Raw genomic sequence first — 22087 nt, 5'->3', positions numbered from 1 at the left:
TCCCTGCTGAGACACAGCCCCTGGTTCGCTCTTAGAAACGGTTCAGTGGCGCTCATTGTCTGGAGCTGCATGTGTGCAGATGCTGAGGAGCCGCTGCAGGCCAGGAGGGTGGTCTGGTCGAACTCCTCACGCGGGCTCCCTCATGGTGCCAGAGAAAGGCGTTTGCAGAGGGTGGTTCAGCCTCTCCTCTTACCCGGGGCTCCCGGGGTGCAGCGGTGTGTCCCTGACGGGGCCTGCCCTGCGTCCCGTGCCCGGGGACTGGTCGCTGCGGGACGCGGCGGTGTGTCCCTGACGGAGCCTGCCCTGCGTCCCGTGCCCGGGGCCTGGTCGCTGCCAGGATGCGGCGGTGTGTCCCTGACGGGGCCTGCCCTGCGTCCCGTGCCCGGGGCCTGGTCGCTGCGGGACGCGGCGGCCTTCGCGTGGTGCCGGGACAGGAGGTGGGTCCTGCCCACGGCGATTTGTTGACAGAAGCCATTTTGTGGTGAACCCGTGTCGAGAGAACCCAAGTCAATGAAAAGCGACTGGAATGTCTGAGTCCCTCAAGCACCGCTGAAAATCCCAGTGCTATGCAGTGCCAGTATTTTGCGACTGTTTTTCATTAACGTTGACGTTATAGACAGTACAACGCTCAGTGGCAAGGCAGAGGTAAGATGAGTAAGCCAAGCGTGGTCATAACTGCATGAGCCTTACAGTGCAGGATTGGTTAAGGACAAATCAACTTGATTTTTGGAAATAAGTCAGGCATATAGGTTACATAAGTAGTGGCTATTTATCTTATGTAGTATATAAAGAAATAAACCAGTTAACTTACTCCAGAATTTTATTCATACACACACTTACACAATGGTAAACAGCTGAGTTTCTGGATGCTTCTCCATAGTTCAGTTGGTGTTTATCAGATCACCGTACGTCAGACTAAGAAGTGGGGAGCGGGTTTCAAATTGCCATGATCAGTGCTTAGTTACTGATTATTAAATTGTTAGTATCAGTGGAGGTTTTGCAATATGTGTAGATGTATTTATTGCTTATACAACTATACAATTAAGAAAACACCCATTGAAAGCATGTTTCAGATAGAAAGACCTCTCTGCTGTGATACACCTGCGTTTGTTGTGTGACGGCCTTTGCAGCTGCACCCAAGGTGAAGTCTGCCTTGTGTGCTCGTGCTCACACAGCGTCTGTGGGAAGAGGCGACTGTGTCCCCAGTCCCTGCTCTGGTGGTGCAGTGGTGGTTGTTCTGGATGACAACAGCTCCTCGGGGCTGGAGGGTGGGCTGGGCTGGTGGGCGGGGGAGCAGGGGGGGCCTTGTCCCAGGGCTGCGGGAGCAGTGGTTCTGCAGACAGGGCTCTCCATGGTGGGCGGGGGAGCAGGGAGGGCCTTGTCCCAGGGCTGCGGGAGCAGTGGTTCTGCAGACAGGGCTCTCCATGGTGGGCGGGGGAGCAGGGAGGGCCTTGTCCCAGGGCTGCGGGAGCAGTGGTTCTGCAGACAGGGCTCTCCATGGTGGGCGGGGGAGCAGGGGGGGCCTTGTCCCAGGGCTGCGGGAGCAGTGGTTCTGCAGACAGGGCTCTCCATGGTGGGTGGGGGAGCAGGGGGGGCCTTGTCCCAGGGCTGCGGGAGCAGTGGTTCTGCAGACAGGGCTCTCCATCTTCCCATTCAGATACAGTGAGGTCAGAGCCATAGTGCACGGGCTATCAGTGTAAGCAGCTCATTCCTGTCTAACATGGCCTGTTGCACAGGCTGTGACCTTTGGAAAAGAGAAGAGGTGTCGTTCCCAGAGCTGTTCAGTGGAGTCTCTGACCTCCTGCTGGTCAGTGGCAGCTCGGGCTGCCCGGCTCCTCGCACAGATTGTATTTGGTGTTCTGCAGTGTACGTGACTTATTTTTTTAAAATCATCTTGGTTAGCTGGTAGTTCAGTTCCTCTTCAGGGGATAGATCAAAAAATACATATGTACCAATACGCTTTGAGGCTTTCAAGCCAATTTGATACACAGGAAGCCTGAAATTAGGGCAATAAAAGATATTTCTGGTGCTATTTCCTCTTACTCAACACCTCTGCCTACCAGGCGAGTCCCTGTTCAGCTGTTTGCTGGTGAATTAATGTGGCCGTAGATCTGAGCGACTTCTTGCAGAGTTGCTCCTGCACAGCTGTGGCTCTTTATTGTTTTAAGAGCATCTGGAGAAAAATGTTCCTCGCAGGTGAAATACCCTGTGCAGGAATTGCACTGTGATGGACCCACCTGACACTTGTGTTCTTTCTTTCTGTACCTGACACTGGTCATTTAAAATGTGTTTTTATGGCAATCTTGATACAGCAGCCAGTAATTGAGCAACGAGTGAATATGGGGTTGCCAGTTTACGGTTTAAGGGGTACAATACTATACTGTTAAAAGTAGTAGAGTTGCTTCAGTGTTGCTCCACTTTACGTGTGTAATGCCAGCGACGTCAGGGTTGCTGCTGGTTTCCAGTGTTCTACCTGAGATTTCACAGCTGAAAAACCCGAATCAGGCCCCGCATCCTACGCGTGTGTGCTGGGTTTTGTCCAGGACCGTGAGAGCTGTTTGGACACCAGTCGTCTGGATCTCCACAGTGATGAACTCGTCTGTCCGTACCATGCAGCCATCTCCAGGACAAACAGCCCTGTGCGGTCACTGTTACATTGAGGTTACTTATTGCATTGTCTTTCGGACTTCAGTGCAGGTGAGAACTGCAGTTCACATGTAGGATACAGGATATTTATGTTTCCTGTCATTTGTGTAGAGCTTTAGCTTATAAACTGCATATCTGATAGAAAGCAAAAGAACACGGGCAGGATGACAAGGTTGAGAGCTAACAATTGAGTAACATGGGCAAGGATGCACCTGCTCTTAAAACACAAACTTAGCAAACACTCATTTTAAGTCATCAGGCTGTTTCAGCGGAGCTGTGTTCCCGCAGGACTGTGAGGCTGCTCTGCTAAGGTCAGTGGCATTTTGGTCTGTTGCTTGCAGGGCGCTGGAGGCAGAGGCCGGTCTGACGGCCGCAGTGAGCGGCAAGGCTTCTTCAGCTGAGAATGAACACGTGCGCTTGCAAGTTCTTGTTCAGATCGCTATGACAGGTTTTACTCTGGATTGCCAGAGACAGATGAGTGCGCAGCCCCTATGCGGTAGATGGTCAAATGATGAAATTCATTGTCCACGTCACCTCGTCATTTTTCACTGTGAACACGTGTTCTCAGAATCAGAATGTCTGCACTTGCAAGAAGCCGTAAAGAACTGACTGCACAAGTGTAAAGCGATGGATGCGTTTTAGCACTGGCAGTACTAGTTGTTCTGAGTCAGTCCCGATCACTCCGAGCGCAGCGGAGCTGTCTCCCTTGTTTCTGAAGAGCCCCGCGGAACTGCAGCCAGCTGTTCAGAGAGCGGGTTCCGCAGGCTGTGCTCTCAGAAGTGCTCGTGGCTGCGGTAGCCGGTCGCCTCACGCTGCTCGTGTTTCTGTTCTCCCTTTCGTTTCCCCGGGTGATGCCGTTTGCCTGCCTTGCTGCCTGAGCAGAAATCTCTTGCTATTTCTGAACGTTTGAGGAAGTATGTGCCTGAGCCATGGGCACGAGGAACCATCGCTGCCTCGTCCCTGCTGTTCGCCATGGCACATACACTATACAGAAGATGGTAAATGCTAATTTTGCTTAATGAAGTTAAAGCTACAAGTCAAAGTTCAACAGGGGCCATTTGAGAAGCGTTTGAGAGAAATCCCAGTTGCTTCAGCCTGTTTCACATGCGAAGAGCTCACGATTAGCAGGTTCTTTCCTTAGAGCCCGCTTCATGCTTCCGTGGCTCAAAGCTGCAGCAAAGACCCTTCATGGCAACAAGGTTTTGTTGCAACAGTCGTTGGAAGGATAGTGAACTGAAGAACAAAACATCTTCATGAAAAAGAGGTCTTTAAAAAGTATTATTTACTGAAATGAACTTTTATACCTAATATTCTCAATTCGCAGTGTGTTTGTGTTAGTATTTATTGGAAAGAACTTACCCAACATGGCATGGTGCAGAAAGGAAGCACTTCGCTCTGCTCACTTGGATTTGTCAGAGGTTTGCTTGGATCCCGCAGGGCAGCTGCCCTGAGACGAACTCTAAAGGGTGTTTGTGCGTGACAGGAGCAGCAGCCTCGGGAGCTGCAGGGCTGGGGCGCTGCGGGGCTCTGGAGCTGCAGGGCTCTGGAGCTGCGGGGCTGGGGAGCTGCAGGGCTCTAGAGCTGCGGGGCTGGGGAGCTGCAGGGCTCTGGAGCTGCAGGGCTGGGGCGCTGCAGGGCTGGGGCGCTGCGGGGCTCTGGAGCTGCAGGGCTCTGGAGCTGCGGGGCTGGGGAGCTGCAGGGCTCTGGAGCTGCAGGGCTCTGGAGCTGCGGGTCTCTAGAGCTGCGGGGCTCTGGAGCTGCAGGGCTCTGGAGCTGCAGGGCTCTGAAGCTGCAGGGCTCTGGGGCAGCGAGTCACAGTGCACAAATATGTGATGTTGATGCAGCAGCAGAATTTTGAACAAAAACAAATCCTCTGTGGGCTGCTTTCCTAGTGATCAGCACGTAGGCATGAAAGATGAGACCTTCACAGACCTTTATCAGGAGAATGAAAATGTGTCAGCCTGTTTTTTCCGTGTTTTGCCCGCGTTGTGCTGTGCCCTGTTTCTGGACCCGCGATGTGGCTGTTGTTTCAGTGTTCCTTCCCTGAATCCCTGGTGGTGCGTGCAGGTAGCAAACAGCACAGCACAGTTCTGCTTTGGCCGCGGTGCAGGGGGATCATGATCATCCTGCTGTGTCCTGAGAGCGACGCTCGGAGTCCCCGAGCCCCGCGAACGTTGTCTCCAGAGCTCCCCAGAGAGCGGAGCCCTCCGCTCCCGCAGCGCCTTGGCAACAGTGAATCCGTTTGTGCAGAGGTGGAAGTGTTGCAGACGAGGGGGTTATACTGAGAGGCCCCTGAAAGCTCCTCATGGAAAGTACCAAGGACTAGACTCTTGTAGTTCATACGTGAGTTGTGAAGAGGTTGGAGCAGAGGCTGTTTTTTCCAGGCTAAAAGCAGTTTGGAAGGAAAGCGGTGGTGTCGTGTGAACGGGGCATGCAACATTCTCCATGAGCTGCTGTTTAATAGCTTGGGTTCATCGTGCTTTTTAATTTGAATGACCGTGCTGCAAAGGATTCTGTTTGCACCTGAGAAGATATTGAGGACTGGGGACCAAGCAGTTCTGCATCCACTAAGTTCTGATATTTTGGGGAGGATTGCGTTTTGGAAAGTGGATACTACATTTCTGGGACCAGAATCTCTTGTGGCTGTCTTGTTTTCTTATGACTGCAGAGACTGCTGTTCATGCACATCAAGACCAATCAGAGGTGCAGGAGATGTGACAAACTGTCTGCCGAGCTGCCTGCCTCTGTCCTCCTGTCTCGTCCTTCCGCTCCCTCCTTGCTTCTCTGCTTTGCTTATTTTCTGTTTGATTTCTCTCTCTGCTTTCTCCCGCTCACATTAAATGATCTTCTCAGACAAGCGTCACAGAAAAGCTGGTTTTTAGATTAACACAGGCTCTGCTTTTTTATTGACTGGCCCGTAACGGCTAATGTGATTTGCACTTCTGTGTGCCAGCTTTCTATTATTAGACCTACTGTACTGGGACTAATATGCAGGTAACTATTAGTCGCCAGTGGAGCTGCTAATTTTGTAGATTAATTAATAACTCCAAATGGATTTGTTAATCTCTTTCTCATTGGTGCCTACCCTGTGAATGGCTGCCAAGCGGCAGAGCTGTGGCTACGCAGACACAGACATGTGCCCCTTTTAGTGCTGGGGGTCAGACAGGAGACGTGTTCACCGTCTTCCAGCCGAACAGCAGAGGCGCAGCCAGCCCACGGCTCCGCGTTCGGCTCGGGGACGTTGCATCTTACCGGGCTGTCAGCTGCTGCCAGTCCCAGGAGGCAAAGGAGAAAGAGAACGCTGAGTGTGCGTCAGCTGACACGGGCATTGCGCAGAGCAGCCCGGCTGTTCAAAGCCTTTTATTATCAAGCTCTAACAAAGCTGCTTTGTGCAGCAAATACAAAGAAGTGACCCCCTTTCCCCTCTCTGTCTCAGGTGGGTAAGAAAGGCCCGTTTCCCTTGTTCGCAGCACTCCCGGGGCTCGAGCTTTGCGTGGGGCAGAAGCCGCTCCCCGGGAGCGGGGCAGGGGCCGGTGCCGCTGCCTCCCTGCAGCTCTGCGCTGGTGCCCGTGGCGGGAAGACTCCCCGCTCTCGGCTCAGAAGTGCCCTTTGCCCAAGAGCTGCCAGTCAGTGGAGGTGGAAATCCCATGCAGTGTGCTTTGCTAAACCCGTTGCCCGGGAACAAATACGTCGTGGGTATGTTAAGTGCAAGTGCAAGTAGGTCCTGACTTCCAGTAGCCAGAATTACGCTTTGAAGGCTGATATTTGGATCACTGTCCATTTGAATCTGGCCCAGAGCTTTTTATTGATTTGCCTGTTAAAGCTGAAGTTGTGCAGAGCTGAGGGAAGGGAAAACCCAGCCTAGGTGAAAAGTTCCAGCACTCTTTTGGCTGGTTTTAACCAAATGAAGTATGGCTAACAGAATGATGTGTCCCCAGTGCTGCCTGGCGACTTCTGTTTCCCTCGCCCAGTCTGCTGAACTGGCCCATGGGGCCGGTAGCTCTGACACGCCGCGGCCCCGCAGCGGGAACGGCCTCTTGTCGCTCTTTGCAGTCCTTCGTGCCGACATACGTCTTGATGCACATCAGACATGCTGCCTCCACAGTCAACAGGGAGAGGGAAAACCTTCCCAGAACAAACAAACGGGCCCTCACTGTGCTCTGTTGGTAGTAACAGATAAGTAAGTCTGGAAGTTTCACCAGAGCGAGGACATTTATGTCCAGGCAAAACCAACAGCATTGCAGGAAATGTCTCGTGTGTTACCCTGAGTGTAACCCCGAGTCGGAGCTGGGCGGTGATTTGGTGAGTGTTTGCATTCTCTGAGTATTAAAGGTCATCAGCTGTGTTAATGGGAACCTAGAGGATACAAAAGAGTGAAATCAAACTGTATCAGCCATTTGAACATAATCTTTTTCATGTCCGCAGGCATTTCTCCATCGGATCCGCCAGAATGCTGTGGACAAAGCTGAGAAGTACATAACAGAGGAGAATGTTAAGGTAATTCTTCCATCTTCCTCATTTTCTCGGTAGGGAAAATGATATGTAATGAAAGGATAGATCCAGGGATGTGAATGTCAAATATCCTCATGTCATATTGATGCGTATTATTACACTGGTTCCCTGAGGACGGGGGCCTGTGTTGACAGTTGATCTGTCAGTCTGTCAGCCCGTTCTGTAGCTGTCATCTTCCAGCAGTTTTGCATCCCAGCAGCCCGTTTCAGCAGAATTTGACAAAGTGTGGTGTTGTCAGAGATACGAACTTTCGGCAAGTTTTGTGGAGTGGTGGGTAGAGGACAGAGAGGCCTCTTCATTTCGGTGAGTTTGAGAGGAGAGGCAAGGCATGCACAGCCCTTGTCCGTTTGTTCGACAGTATTCAGTTACCACTTTGCACCTACTGAAACGGATAGAGCTTCTGAGAAGGAGGCAGGAATGTTCCTTTGTGTTCTAGTGGGAAGGAATATGGGTTCTTGTGGGAGGACTAAGTATTGGGAGACCCTTGCATGAGGAGGTTCCTGAATGAATTTTGCACTGGAAAGCGATACGAGATAAAGAACATAGGTGAGGTGCTTCTTTCTCTAGTGCCTGTGGTCACAGGAGGACTTGTCATTGGTTGTTTTTATCAACACAAGCAACACTTTCCTTCGGTATTCTGTCTTAAAAACTCTCATTGTACACATGTGCGTGTGAAACCAAAACCCTCTCTGTACACATGTGCAAGTGAAACCCGATGATCAGCGGGGCCGGGTGCAGTTTGTTACTAGACAAGTGATTAGTGACAGTAGATCTCGTGTGCAAGAGGTGACCTCTGCATGGGAAATACTCTTAACCAGCCCCTTGCTAGTGTGATGAACGGCCACAGATGTTGATGAAAGTTATTATTCTATCGTTATTCATATATCATCAAAATGAATAATAACTGTGGCTGCCACATAATTGGACGCGGTGCCTGTAAAGGCCGTGGAGAAGACTCTGAATTTTCTCTGCTGATTTGAATGTATTTGTATTTGAAGTTTCATCGGAGTCCTCTGGGGAGGCACCACTTCATTTTTGTGCTATTCTTGAAGTGCCTGGGGGGTCTTTTTGAGGCCACTGTGAGACCTCACTTACTATTGCAGTATCCAGCTCTCAGTAACTGAGCTTCTCTTCAGTAATAAGGGGCCTACACCTGGTGCTGGTGAAAGAGTCACAAAGGCACAGTTTTCCTGATCAGAAGCGATATTTTCTCCCCCTCCTGTCCCCTTTCCTCCTCCTCCCCAAATAATTTCATTATCTGTCTGGCAGTTGAAAGATATTTGTTCATGCTTTGCTCGTTGTTTCTCCTCCCTGCAGGCGGGGGCAGGACGCGCAGGGTGCGCTGGGCCGTGTGCTGTCCTGTGTCGCGGTCAGCGGGGCGCTGGGCCGTGTGCTGTCCTGTGTCGCGGTCAGCGGGGCGCTGGGCCGTGTGCTGTCCCGTGTCGCGGTCAGCAGCGCTGTGCGCTGGGCCGTGTGCTGTCCTGTGTCGCGGTCAGCAGCGCTGTGCGCTGGGCCGTGTGCTGTCCTGTGTCGCGGTCAGCGGGGCGCTGGGCCGTGTGCTGTCCTGTGTCGCGGTCAGCAGCGCTGTGCGCTGGGCCGTGTGCTGTCCTGTGTCGCGGTCAGCAGCGCTGTGCGCTGGGCCGTGTGCTGTCCTGTGTCGCGGTCAGCAGGGCTGTGCGCTGGGCCGTGTGCTGTCCTGTGTCGCGGTCAGCGGGGCGCTGGGCCGTGTGCTGTCCTGTGTTGCGGTCAGCGGGGCGCTGGGCCGTGTGCTGTCCTGTGTCGCGGTCAGCGGGGCGCTGGGCCGTGTGCTGTCCTGTGTCGCGGTCAGCGGGGCGCTGGGCCGTGTGCTGTCCCGTGTCGCGGTCAGCGGGGCGCTGGGCCGTGTGCTGTCCTGTGTCGCGGTCAGCAGCGCTGTGCGCTGGGCCGTGTGCTGTCCTGTGTCGCGGTCAGCGGGGCGCTGGGCCGTGTGCTGTCCTGTGTCGCGGTCAGCAGCGCTGTGCGCTGGGCCGTGTGCTGTCCTGTGTCACGGTCAGCGGGGCGCTGGGCCGTGTGCTGTCCTGTGTCGCGGTCAGCGGGGCGCTGGGCCGTGTGCTGTCCTGTGTCGCGGTCAGCGGGGCGCTGGGCCGTGTGCTGTCCTGTGTCGTGGTCAGCAGCGCTGTGCGCTGGGCCGTGTGCTGTCCTGTGTCGCGGTCAGCGGGGCGCTGGGCCGTGTGCTGTCCTGTGTCGCGGTCAGCGGGGCGCTGGGCCGTGTGCTGTCCTGTGTCGCGGTCAGCAGCGCTGTGCGCTGGGCCGTGTGCTGTCCTGTGTTGCGGTCAGCGGCGCTGTGCGCTGGGCCGTGTGCTGTCCTGTGTCGCGGTCAGCAGCGCTGTGCGCTGGCCGGCAGCAGCCGGGCGCTGCCAGAGACCGTGCGCGTTGTTTGGCAGCTGTGTAAGGAGCAGCCTGTCTTTCCTCTCCTTCTTCATGCAGCAGACGTGTCTAGAGGAAAATACAGGGTATTCTGGCAGTCGCTCCCCTCTGAGCAAAAGGAGAAAATGCTTTTTAGGATAATTTGAGTTATTGCTCCCACTATTATTTTTGCAGGTTTTTTGCTGGCACTGAGCGCTGGAGATCTCAGTGATCTTTGGCCACTGTATCGATCTCCTTCCAGAAAGGCGGCGTTGGGTCCTGCGCCAGGCGCGGGCTGTACGAGCCCCGCGGTGACTGATGGCTGCAGCAACCTCCTTACAAATGTGTCTGGTTTATTTGCTGCCTCGTGTGGGAATAGCTTGATTGATATGTTAAAATTATGTTCCATTCGCAGCAGGGCACTGATGCCATTTCACTGATACGGTAGATTGAAGGCAGTACAAGCTGAGGGTGTACACAAGCCGCCAGACATAAGTCCTTGCATGAGGCTTATAAATGGCAACTGTATATTAGATATAGAAACATATGCAGTCACAGTCTCTCTGCTGCTTTGATTTCCAGTGACTCTTCTTATCTGCAAATTGTGCTGCAAGCAGAGCTCTACTGACCACCGCAGAATTCATTAGATTACACAGATATTCCTTGGATCAAACAACACCCCTGAACACTGCCCCGAAGGGTAAACTCATCCCCGACAGATGTTTTCCTCCTCCTGGCTAATCCCCGTTTGGCACAGCTTCTGGCAGAGCCGTGCAGACAGAGGCTGCCGTGTCATCACAGCGTTGCAGCGTGTGATGGAGCCATCGCTGCACGGGAACTCTTCTGGGAGCGATCCAGCGGGGCGAGCTTTCTGTCCTTTGGTTTGGTCCGGAGCCATCGGTGCAGATGCAGCGTAGTGGAATGTTCTGGTTTATGCAGAGCCAGCAAGGGGCTGTGAGCAGCAGTGCGCAGTGATGGTGGAGCACGCTGCCGTACCTCGGCCGTCTGGGGTGAGGGGGCAAGGACAGGGAGGTGCCACAGGCTCTGGCAGCAGGAGTTCGAATAGCAGAGGGTACGGATTGCACTGGGTACGTGGGGAGGGGAAGGGTCCTTGAACTCCCGATCTTGTCTGGCCCTACAGAACCAGAGAGAAACCGGTTTTAAACCAGGAGTTGAAGTATCATTCCTGTCTTTAATGATTAGACTTAATTTGCAGATTATTGCTTTTCTAAGTCACTGCCACGTCACCGGTCACAGGCTGAACCAGTGTGGCATCTGGTGCATGAATTCCACTGCATGAGGTTGAAAGGCTCCGTGTTGCGGTGAGGCGCTTTGGAGGTGGAGGAGGTGTCACAAGAAGGAAAGACAAATTCCGTCCTGCTTCTGTCTCCTGCAAAGTGGGTTTGGTCCTTGTGATTCCATTCACCTAGTTGGTCTCACAGAATCTTCTCTAGACTTGGAAGAGGTTGCTCAGGTTCGCCATGTGCAGGTATCTGGCAGGATAACTGTCATTTACAGCAGGTGCTTCAGTAGCAATGAACATTTTGGTGTGGGGCCAGGAAGAGGGCAGTGCAGGGTGATTCATTCTGTGAGTCCCTGTCCATGGTTTAGATCCTATCACAGCAAGTCCAGAGCCACAATCTTTTGGTGCTACGACTTCAGCAAAACACTCTCAGATGTATTAACAGCTAGCGATGGTTTTCTCTTTATATTTCAGGTCTTATTTTCGAACATCGAAGACATTCTTGGTGTTCACAAGGAGTTCCTGGCTGCCCTGGAGTTTTGTTTACAACCAGAACCGCAGTCTCAGCATGAACTGGGAAATGTTTTCTTGAAGTTTGTAAGTACAATGACTTGGCGCTATCTGAACACGCAGTTTCCTGTGCCAGCCCTGATCCCCAGGGCTCGTGGCAATACTACCACAATGTGTGTCTCATAGGAAAGTCGTAGGTAGGGTGGGAAAAACCTTGTGAATGAGGCTAGAACAATGGAAACCACATCAAACTGGCTGAACAACCAGGTATTTTTAGAAACTCTTCATTTTTCCCATTGATTATTTTTTCCATATTTTCTCACGCAGCCGATCACCTTTGATTGCCAAGAATTTGTCCACTTTGATTCCAAGTGTTTCAAAAAGCAGCACAGTTTTGAGGAAATGAACAGTTTTTGTGTGCATTTTAAATTAAAAAAGAATTGAAACCCTCAAAGATCAAAATGCAAACCAAAGGGCAATACCTCATTTAGGGCAGTAGTGTCTATGCATACATTTATCCTTTAGTAGACGGAGGGTGGTGTGAGGTGGCTCATCTTGCTGAAACGCAGCACAAGTTACACCTTGCAGCCTTTTGCCATGACATGAATGCGTACCTGCATTCTGTAGCTAACCAGTACATAAAATCTGGCTTTTGGACTCACAACGCCAGCTCAGGAACGCCGGATGCAAAGCGTGGAGTTGTGTGGTACAATGCACCGCGCCAGGTGGGGTTGTTGGGAGCGCGCGGGCGTTCGGTGCCCCGGCTGCGCGGGCCGTGCGCTGCGCTCCCGCTGCCGCCCGCGGGTCCAGCTGTGCCGCCGGTCCCGTGACCGCGCTGCGGGCCGGGAGCACGGACCGTGCTCGGGGTGCTGCAGTTGCAGTTCATGGTCCTGCCATTGCTTCTCTCTTTGTAACTTGTTCCTTACACTGTGAAACTCCTCCTGAGGTAGATGTTTGTTTTGTCTTTAACTTGGCCTGGTTTTCAGTCATGGATGCGTGCCATCCACTGACTGCTGTGTACACAGAGCACACTGTATATGCAAGATCAGTTATTATACACCTAGTTACAAGCTGCACTCATTTATATGCAAAGTTACCTAATTTACATCTGTAGTGATTTGAAGTTGTGCATTTTTTCACTTGGAGCAGCCCTCCTGAGATATAGAAAAATTAGAAAGCATGCACATAGCAGCCATTTCTTCAAATTCTTATTAACTGCATTGAGCCACAGGCCAACTTCCTATCAAAATACGTCCTATTATGCTTTCATAATCAAAATTCATGCTTTCACAGTTCATCAGGTTGGAGTGGACAGCAATTATGCAGCCATTCATTATTCACAGAGCTTTACCAACACCCCCAAGCCCCCTCGTGTTTAATTTTCATTTATGCTGTGACAATTATTGAAATAATGTCGGAAAGTGTTGTATTGAGACCATGGCCAAGAATTGCACCAAATCTGAGGACTGACTGTCAGCTGCTGGAAAACATAATGCTGGACTTAGTTAAGCCTTGAATACCCATTAGAATCATTGCCCAAAACAAGATGTGCTGTACTGATGTATTAATATTCGTTAGCAAGGGTATCAAAATTAAATGGCTTTTGAGTAGTGCTGTCAGATCATCTACTGTGTTTCAGAGTGGCACCAAATAACCAGAAATATTAACATCCTGCTGTTTACTGGATTCAAGCCTGGTGTGTTTGCAGAATAAACTATTGGTTCAAGATTTTTTAACCAAACTTAGGACAGTATAGACTTGCTTTTGTCACCAAAATCAGGTCTAGCTGTGTATGCAGTAGATTTGCTGAGTAAGAAGGTGCCATTTTTGTGTGTTCACATCTCTGACCATAATTGCACTTCAGGGTAGAGTAACTGCAGGTTCAGAATTCCTGGGCTAACATCTGTAATTATGTAACTGATAATTTCCTCACCGAGGGATGGGAGAGTCCGGGACTGCGTGTCACCCGGAGAGGAAATTAAACACTTCAGACACCGGGTAATTTAAAGCATAGTTCTCATATTTGTGGGTCTCGTGCATGAGAGGAGGCTTGGTGAAAGCACTCCGGTGTGTGTCATTATTGCACCGACTCGAGCGCTGGCAGAGGGGTTTTGTCATGGTCTATAGACAGCGTCCCGAACTGTGGGCGCTCCGGGCTCAGTCGGAAGCCCGAGCGCTGACACTGCGCTGGGCAGCGGCTGCTGCTGCGTTCATGGTGACTGTTTGCAGTTGCAGTGCTGCTTGTGTGCGTCCCGGGAGCCGAGCGCTGACACTGCGCTGGGCAGCGGCTGCTGCTGTGTTCATGGTGACTGTTTGCAGTTGCAGTGCTGCTTGTGTGTGTCCTGGGAGCCGAGCGCTGCTGGGAGGGGGAAGCGCAGCAGAAACTCGTATATCTGTCTTCTCATTCTGTAACTCGCCAGTTTTTACGGTTTAAAACAATCCTGTGTTCTCAATGGCCTCTTTCCCATTGTGCTGTGGAGCCAGTCCTGCCTTTTCCTGCATCTGGTGGTCAGAAGCTTTTGTTTCTTTTCAGCTTCCCAGTATTAAACTCCAGTACTAATAGGAACAGCTGTAGATAAAGGATAAAAGTCTCCACCATCTGCATTCCAGCTCTTTACACCATGGCCTTTGTTTTGTACCACTGTTGTTTTGTTTGGACACACATCTATTTATTCTCAGTTCTTCCTTGGAAGTGCAAGGAGGAGAGAGGAATTCTGTCGCATCAGTGGTAAAACAAAGCCCAAAGCACTTTCGGTCTCCGAGTGCGTACATCCAGCCACCGAGCATCTGCCCAGAATGCTAAATCCTCCTAAACCAATATTAACACCATTTCTTTTCTGTCTGACAGTAGTGAAGGGAATGGGCAGAGCATGCAGCTGTATTCCCACGGGTCCCTGTTAATTAGCCCCTGCAGCTGGCAGCAGTTTTGCTGGGGTCTCTGTGGCCGTCTCAGCAGTAGCTGGGTGCTGCAGGTACCTCCAGCTGGCACAGGAGGCTCCAGCTCTCTGAAGAGTCCTACGAGTCCAATCAGAACCCCCCAAAACTATCTTCCTGGTTGCAGGGAGATGCAAATGTTCAGACAGAATGTTTGCAGGCCAGGATCCTGAATGGAAAACGAATGATGTGAACGGCACAGCAGACGGGAGGGCATTGTCTGCATGGCCTGTGTTACCCGGCAGAGCCCCGCGCTGCTGCATCTCAGTTATTTTGATATGCGAAGCGGCGTGTCCGAGCGCCTCTGCACCGCACCGCGCTGTGGCACAGGAGCTGCCCTGAACCAGGGTGGTTTTGGCTTCTGAACCATTTAAGCTGGCTGAAGCACTGTCTGTGATTCTGGAGATGGGTAAAGCAGAACGGGTGCTGCCGGCAGACCCTTGTTCATTAACAGGCAACTTCATTCCACTGCATGTGCTGGCGGGTGTCTCATGTTCCGGTGTAAGTACCTCAATCTGGTTGGGAAGCCACCTTTCCCTTCCTTTAGCTTCTGTAATGTCTTTGCTACTTTGTGTGTATTTGATGAAGTTCCTCCGTTTAGGGAAACTGTTGTGGACAGCTGGCCCGGTGTTTAGTGTTGCATTGAAATGTCTGTTCAGAACACAGAGTGAACCGGCAGCGCACTGGGGTGTCCCCGCAGCCCTGGGGACGGGGGTTTCCAGCCGGCGTTGTTACAGTTCTCTCCCAGCCCTCGGAACCTCTCCCAGGGCCTGGCTCTCGCAGCCCCGTTTCTTCCTCCTGTGGGAGGGTCAGCGCAGCTCGGGCGTCAGGCCTGGCTCCTGGCTCCTGGCTCCGGGCTCTTCTCTGCGCCTCTCGCCGCTCTGCTGCAATATCCTGACACACAGGCCCGAGATAGCAGAATCCGTTCTTGCAGCAAAAAATACGTGACTTCAGTCATACATTAAGAAGAAGAGTTCTGGAAGACTCTGTGCTCAGGAAGCTGATGTTAACTTCAGAGTCAGTTATAGATTAGTGGAACACCTCTATACATTACTCACATTAGAGGAGTATCACGCGCTTCATGTAAACTGCAACCCTAATGCCGCTCTGAGTGCACACCCCTTTGTAAAGAATTCAGTATTGGACTGTGGCAAAATAGTCATTCCGGTTTTGTCCGAGTCAACAAGTTCCTGTGTTTTTCCTTGCAGAAAGACAAATTCTTTGTGTACGAGGAGTACTGCAGCAATCACGAGAAAGCACTCAGACTGCTGATGGAACTGAACAAGATCCCAACAGTGAGAACATTCCTGCTGGTAAGCACCTTTTCTAGCACCCTTGACTTAAGGATCTGACTTTGCACTGTGCTCAGAACTCTTCGGTATCTCAGGAACGCTGGGCATCTTGCAGACATTGCCCATTGCAGGTATGCAGCGCTCCGTTCGGATGGGGATTGAAATCACCGGTGCATTCAGAACTAAGCACAGCTCTGGTATGAGTAATTCCAGTGGAAATAGGGAAGTGTTTCTTGTTTTTAAGACACAACAGAAAATCTGAGTAAAGACTGTGGGGAGAGCAGTGCCGTACGTCAGCCGCAGGGCTGTGACTGCTTCCCCGTGGATCTGATCCCCTGCTCAATTCTCTGACGAGTTCACCAGCCCACCAGAAAAACGGGGCCTGCTGCTGACACCCTTTCCCCACGAGTCCGGTTGTGGGCCAGAAATGTAGCCTGGGGGAATTGTTCTGACTGCGTCATTGCAGCTTGTATCAAAAATGCCCCAGCTCCCCGTGACGTTTGAGGGACGGCGGCACAGCGCTTTGCAACGCCTCTGCAGAGGCTGCGCTGGGGCAGACACAGCTGCACACAGGGCCTTCTGCCCAGCATGTCTTAGTATTGTTTTTTTCCTTGCGTGTTTCTCCTGCCAGCCTTTACCTCAGTTCTGCTTGCTTTTGGGTGTCTTGTTTTCGGGGCCATGGATGCATGGCGTTTGGAATGGGGTTGGCAGGTAGGTGAGAGTCTGGTCCAGCACATCAGCTTGCTTTCAGTAAACGCTGTGAGGTAAAAGCCTGTCTGTTTGCAGAGGACGTGCTTTGCTTGTGTCCTCTCTGCCAGAGGTCTGCTCGCTCCTCAGGTAGTACAGCAAAAGGAAACCTCTTCAGAAGTGCTTGTCACAAGCAGGGCCAGAACATTCCTTTAGCCACTAAATGTAGGCTGTGGAGGGAGCAGCAGGGAAACGCACTCGTGCTACTGGGCAGCCAGAATCTCTTTGTCACATCTGGGTTTTAGTGAACCTTGTTAAACCATTTGTTTGAGTCACTCAATGGCACTTACTTTGTGAGTTCCTCTGGTTGCTTCTGTTGGGAGAAACTAAGGAGAAAGGAGAGATGAGAGCACGTGAACGCCATCCTTCCAGCAGCGTTCTCCACTGGCCCTGGGCTGGCAGAAGCCTCTGTCTGCGTCACGGCAGCAGCTGGCAAACTGATTTCGGGGCACGTCCGAGACGCGTGGCTGCCTGCTGCGGCCGCTGCAGCCCCGGCGCCGGAGCCTCTGGAGCCAGCAGCGAGTGTGGGGGAGCGGCGACCGGCGTGTTCACCGTGGCTGCCGCCCTCGCTCCCAGGCCGCTCTCCTCGCCGCTGCCTCCTGAACCCAGCGCTGCGGTGCCACCGTGCAGAGAGAGCTGGGTTCAGGGACAAAGCTGTGCTTGTGAGGGTAGACTTGGCCCGACTGCGCCCTCACAGCTGCTGAAATATAGAATGTGGGAATGTGTTTGAAAAATCAGTCAGTGTTAAGGGCAGTGTTGAGCCCAGAGCCAGAGGGTGCTGGAAGAAGAGATGGGAAGGACTGAATCACTCGAGACTTGGAAAGCTGGACAGTGAGCATTGTGAGCTGGTAGCCAGCGCCACAGATCTAGAGTAGCCTGGGGAAGGGTTATTTTACAGATGATTGTCTGTAAAAGTACCAGTTAGGACTAATGAGATTTATGTATGATGTCTATGAACATTCCTTGAAGAGGAGGATTGTTGAGCTGCAGCCAAAACCCCCCTGGATTTCAGTGTGTCTGAGGCACCGCACACGTTTCACGGGGGAAAATGGTATCAGTGATGCCCCAGAGCAAGCGCGTCTTGGCTGAACTGAATTTAAACCTTCTCTTCTCTTGGCAGGACAGGTTTGCGACTGGGCTGATTTCTGGAGCCAAGTTGTCCAGATTCATGGTCGAACGTAGGAATGTAGACTTAGTTTATCTGAAATAGATTTGAAGTCCGTCTGAGTCCACAAAATTAATGCTGAAGTTTGTTTTTTTTTTTAAATGAGCGCCAGAATTAATGAAACCTGACTTCCTTCAATCGGCCGTGTGTCCGGCCGTGTGTCCAGCTGTGCTTACACACAGCGTTTCACCAGAGAATTGGTGGATGTGGTGCAGGGGACTCATTTATTTCAAGTCCACTTTGATTTCTTTCAGACGTGAGGACTGGACTACAGTTAATGATGTGATTACTAATTAGAGTTCATTTTAGCCTTCAGGGGTTTTCTGGACCAACAGCGCGATCTTTGCACAGTGGATGAAGACGAGTGGTCGTCTCAGTTGTGCGGCTGGGCTGGATTATTTAATGGTGTGTGTAGGTTTGCCGATCGTCATTGTGCTGTTACGACGTTGAGCCACGAGCTGTGCAGTGTTGCTCTGGGGAGACACCTCTTCACAGCCACTGTTACCCCAGTTCTGCTGAATGAAGAGCTTTGCAGGCTGGGTGGCTGCGTTTCAGTGGTGAATGAAGTCCTGTTTCCTGTGTCTTAGGTGTGGCAAAGTGCTTTCTGGCCATAATACGTGTTATAGGAATACAAAAGAATGTCAAAGAGTTTCTGAATGCTTTGTGTCTGAGGTAACAGTTGTTTCCTTTTTTGCTTACAGGGTTGCATGCTTTTGGGAGGCAGAAAGACGACAGACATTCCGCTGGAGGGTTATCTGCTGACTCCAATTCAGAGGATTTGCAAATATCCTCTTCTGCTTAAGGTAAATCAAAGAAAGTATTTCTCCAGATCATTGCTCTGTTCTTGGAGTGATTCTGTGTTTTTTTAGCCCTGACTTTTGCTGCCACTCGACCTTCCTGCTCTGCGCTCCCGGGAGCTGGGTCCTCGGAGCGTTGCTGGTGTGGGTGCGGTGCAGCGCCGGCCGGTGCCGCAGAATTGCTGGTGTGGGTGCGGTGCAGCGCTGGCCGGTGCCGCAGAATTGCTGGTGTGGGTGCGGTGCAGCGCCGGCCGGTGCCGCAGAATTGCTGGTGTGGGTGCGGTGCAGCGCCGGCCGGTGCCGCAGCCGCTGGGCCTCGCAGGGGGTGGGCGGACCAGGCAGGGAACTTACTGCCTGACGCCGTTCGCCTTCAGTTCTCTTCAGAAGGTTACTAAGGCTTCTCAGGGCTATTTTAGCCACTTCCTGAAAAGCTGCGCTCAGATAGAATTGTATCAGCGCTCTGAGGACTCTAAATGGGATACAGCTTTCATCATGAGGTCTCTGCTCGGAGTGTGTTCAGGTCAGTAATGATCAAAATCCTGTATCATCTGACAGCTGTTTGTCAGCTTGTTTGAAAACTGTTTGGTTGTCTCAGATGAATCCCCAGTGGACGTGTGTCGTTGCAGAAATGACTACTGCAATCGGCACTGATTGGCCCCCTTGCCAGTATTGCCGTAGGAGCTAAAGAACAGCAGACCTAAAAAGAGCTGATTTGCCTCTGGTCCCTGCAGGTCAGGGCTGGTCGCTCGCCTGGCGGGACGAGGAGAGGGAGGAGGAGCGAGCAGTTTCTGCAGAGCTGTGGCTGGCAGCGGCTGGCAGCGCCGTCAGGCTCGTTCCCAGCCAGTGATGGTACATTTGCTAAAAGAAAAATCATTGATAACAAATATAAGAAGAAATGGCCTCGTATTTGGGAAGAGTTGTAAAAGAGAGAAAGGATGGTGTGGTGAGCTGGTCGCAGGCTGACCGCGTGGATCACCTGTGCGTCCTGTGGGGCCGTTGCAGTGTCCGTACGTCCAGTGTGAATGAAGGTTTCCATGGGTACAAGCTGGTTGGCTCAATACCGGTCTGTTGTTCCATTTAAAATTGTTGAAAGCTGAGGGGGATTTCATTTCGGCCAGGCAGCAAATCTGGCTCAGTGGGTGGATGGTGCCATTACCAGGGACCGTTCAGCTCAGAAAATACCCGTGATGGTTACAAAGTGGTGTTGATGCTGATTCGCTAGGGCAGTGAATTTGTAGTGAATAAATTGTATCCCATTCACGATTTGTTTGGTACTTGGTAGCATGAAATTACCAGAGTGGACGCGGCTGTTTCAGACATGAGGGCAGCCAAGGGGAGACACAGGCCGGTCCTGTTCTGCCGAGCAGGAAAACACAGCTCTGCAACCAGTTAAAAAAATAGATTTAAAAATAGCACAACCCTCAAATAAAGTGTTTTCTCTCCCTTTGCTGCTGAACTGCAGTTACTGCTCCTGAAATAGCTGTTTGGTATTCACGGGGATTGGATCTTATGTTATCTCATTCCCAGGCAGACAGACACTGTTGTGTTCTGATAGAAAAGCCACAGACCAGAGCTGTGCGACTTTCCTCTTTTACTTTGTTCTGAGCAAAAGTTCGTGAACACTCAGGGTTTCTGATGACTTTGATGTGACTTCACTATAGCATGAGTATTTAGTATAGCAAGTTTGATGAAGATACCCTGAGCACAAGGTAGTCAGACTCGCCTGTGTTTGAAAGTCAACCTGAACAGTAGGGCAGGGAACACATTTAAAATACTGTAACTGTTTTTTATTAATACCATATGTGAGCATTTTCTTCAGAGTAATAGGACCTAGCATGGAGTTGATTTGAGTTACTTAATTAGGAATACTATACCGGAATATCTCCAAGTGCAGCTATTCTCTAAGCATATATGAACAGTAATTTCCAATATAAAGTATGGCATCCTGCAACTGGTGATCCTGTGTTTTCTCATCCTCTGATGAACGTGTTTGAACTGACAAACGATGGAGGCAGAGCAGTGATTGAAATTGGTGAACGATAAATTTCGGTTTTTGTTGTAGTTTCCATTTTCGTGACCAGTGCAGCTCTGACGTGGCCGACTGTGAGCAGGTTTGGGCTGTGCTGCTGGTGTTCTGAACTGCTTCGAGCTGTTTTCTATGGACATCTGTCTAGTTTGCAGGCCTTAAATACATGGTTTGAAGGATGGGACTCAAACCTGGCCATGGTGTTTCATAATCTTTGTACAAATAGAGAAGTAATGATATTCATATCTTTATTTCCTTGACCCAGCTTTTGTCTGCTCCAGATAGCATGCAGGAAATTAGCACAGAATTTGTTGGTTAGTAAATCACTTTTACCCACAGTCCAAAACCTCCCTAGTGTGACTCCCACTTCTTTTTCTTGCTTTCAAACTTCAGCAAATGATTTGAAGTCTATTGGGGGATGTGGGAGTTCTGAATCTTTGTTAGCAATGAGCTTAATTATTAGAAAGCAGCTTGGGCTGGGCTGGAAGAAGCGACCGGTGTCGCTGTGATGGGCACTGTGGGCCGGTAAGGAGGAAAGAGGCGAACAGACGCACAGGCCTTGCGGCCAGGCCCGGCGAGCAGCCGGGAGCCCCCGTGTCCGCAGCGCCCCAGGAAACTCAGCTGAACGTCTGGGACCGAGGCAGCTCTGTCTCACCCACAGTGACTGTGTGACTGTGTTAATGAGTGTGAACTGTGCTACTGCAGAGGAGAAGCAGCTGTTGTGCAAGCCATCTCTGAACAAAAATAGCCCTCTTCCCTTCATAAAGAGCATCTATGTCAGCAAGAGGAAAACCCTAGGGGAGTGGTGATCATGAGTTAATCACACTGCTGGGTGGGATTGGGAGCAGTCCGTGTCTCCTTCCGCCCAGCACGCAGGGATGTGCAGCACGTGGTGCGCACCGGGCTGCGACAGCCAGCGCGTCACACGCGGTGCTCCTGGCTGAGGTCTGTTCTCCTGAGGAGCTGCTCAGGCTCCGGCCAGAAATGCACGTCTGATCCTTTCTGATCCTCCAGACAGATCTCACAGCGCACACAGCTCCGTGGAGGGTTTAGGGCAGTAACCAGGTATTGCTTCACATGAAGGACAACTCGCCGGCCATGGGAGGGAAAGAAAACCCTGGCTGCAAAGAGCTGGGTGATCAGGTTCAGAATCCTCTTGGAAGGAAAAGCCGAGAGGGAGGCGCAGCCGGGACCCGAACGCGGCGCCACCCGGGACCCGAATGCAGCGCTTGGACCCTGCACAGGGTGCCACCCGGGACCCGAATGCAGCGCTTGGACCCTGCACATGGTGCCACCCGGGACCCGAATGCAGCGCTTGGACCCTGCACAGGGTGCCACCCGGGACCCGAATGCAGCGCTTGGACCCTGCACATGGTGCCACCCGGAACCCGAATGCAGCGCTTGGACCCTGCACATGGTGCCACCCGGAACCCGAATGCAGCGCTTGGGCCCTGCACAGGGTGCCACCCGGAACCCGAATGCAGCGCTTGGACCCTGCACAGGGTGCCACCCGGGACCCGAAGGGAGCGCCGGGGAGCCCGTGCTGTGCGTGTAGAGCGGGATGGAAACAGGTCAACTCGCTGTCTCCCCTCTTCTCCATCTCCATCCCTCCCACAGCTGCTTAAGGATCAGAACCTTCTAACTGGCCATAATTGAATATATTTAATCTCTGAGGTTTGGTGTTTTGGTTCCCGGTCCTCCCCAAAGTGCTGTTGCTCTTTGGTTCATGACATTGCCTGGTCGACATCCAACTCTGTTAAAAGTGATATATATCCTACAGAGTGGTAAGGAACACTGCCAATTTGTGAATTACACTGCTGTCTTCCACGC

At 51.8% G+C, this 22087-nt stretch overlaps 1 protein-coding gene across 2 annotated transcripts in view; it reads left to right on the top strand.

Moving 5' to 3' along the window:
• Positions 1-22087, top strand: part of PREX1 (phosphatidylinositol-3,4,5-trisphosphate dependent Rac exchange factor 1) — a 125811-nt gene that overhangs the window by 43573 nt on the left and 60151 nt on the right. For both annotated transcript variants that reach the window (XM_082065124.1, XM_082065123.1), the window contains exons 2-5: positions 7072-7143; positions 11261-11383; positions 15439-15543; positions 18136-18237. In XM_082065124.1, the coding sequence (XP_081921250.1) occupies positions 7072-7143; positions 11261-11383; positions 15439-15543; positions 18136-18237 (402 nt within the window). The remainder of the gene's footprint in view (positions 1-7071; positions 7144-11260; positions 11384-15438; positions 15544-18135; positions 18238-22087) is intronic.

The sequence above is a fragment of the Streptopelia decaocto genome, assembly GCF_964273445.1.
Source record: "Streptopelia decaocto genome assembly, chromosome: 14".
In the NCBI taxonomy this organism is placed as follows: domain Eukaryota; kingdom Metazoa; phylum Chordata; class Aves; order Columbiformes; family Columbidae; genus Streptopelia; species Streptopelia decaocto.
This window is presented reverse-complemented; position numbering and strand designations above follow the sequence as displayed.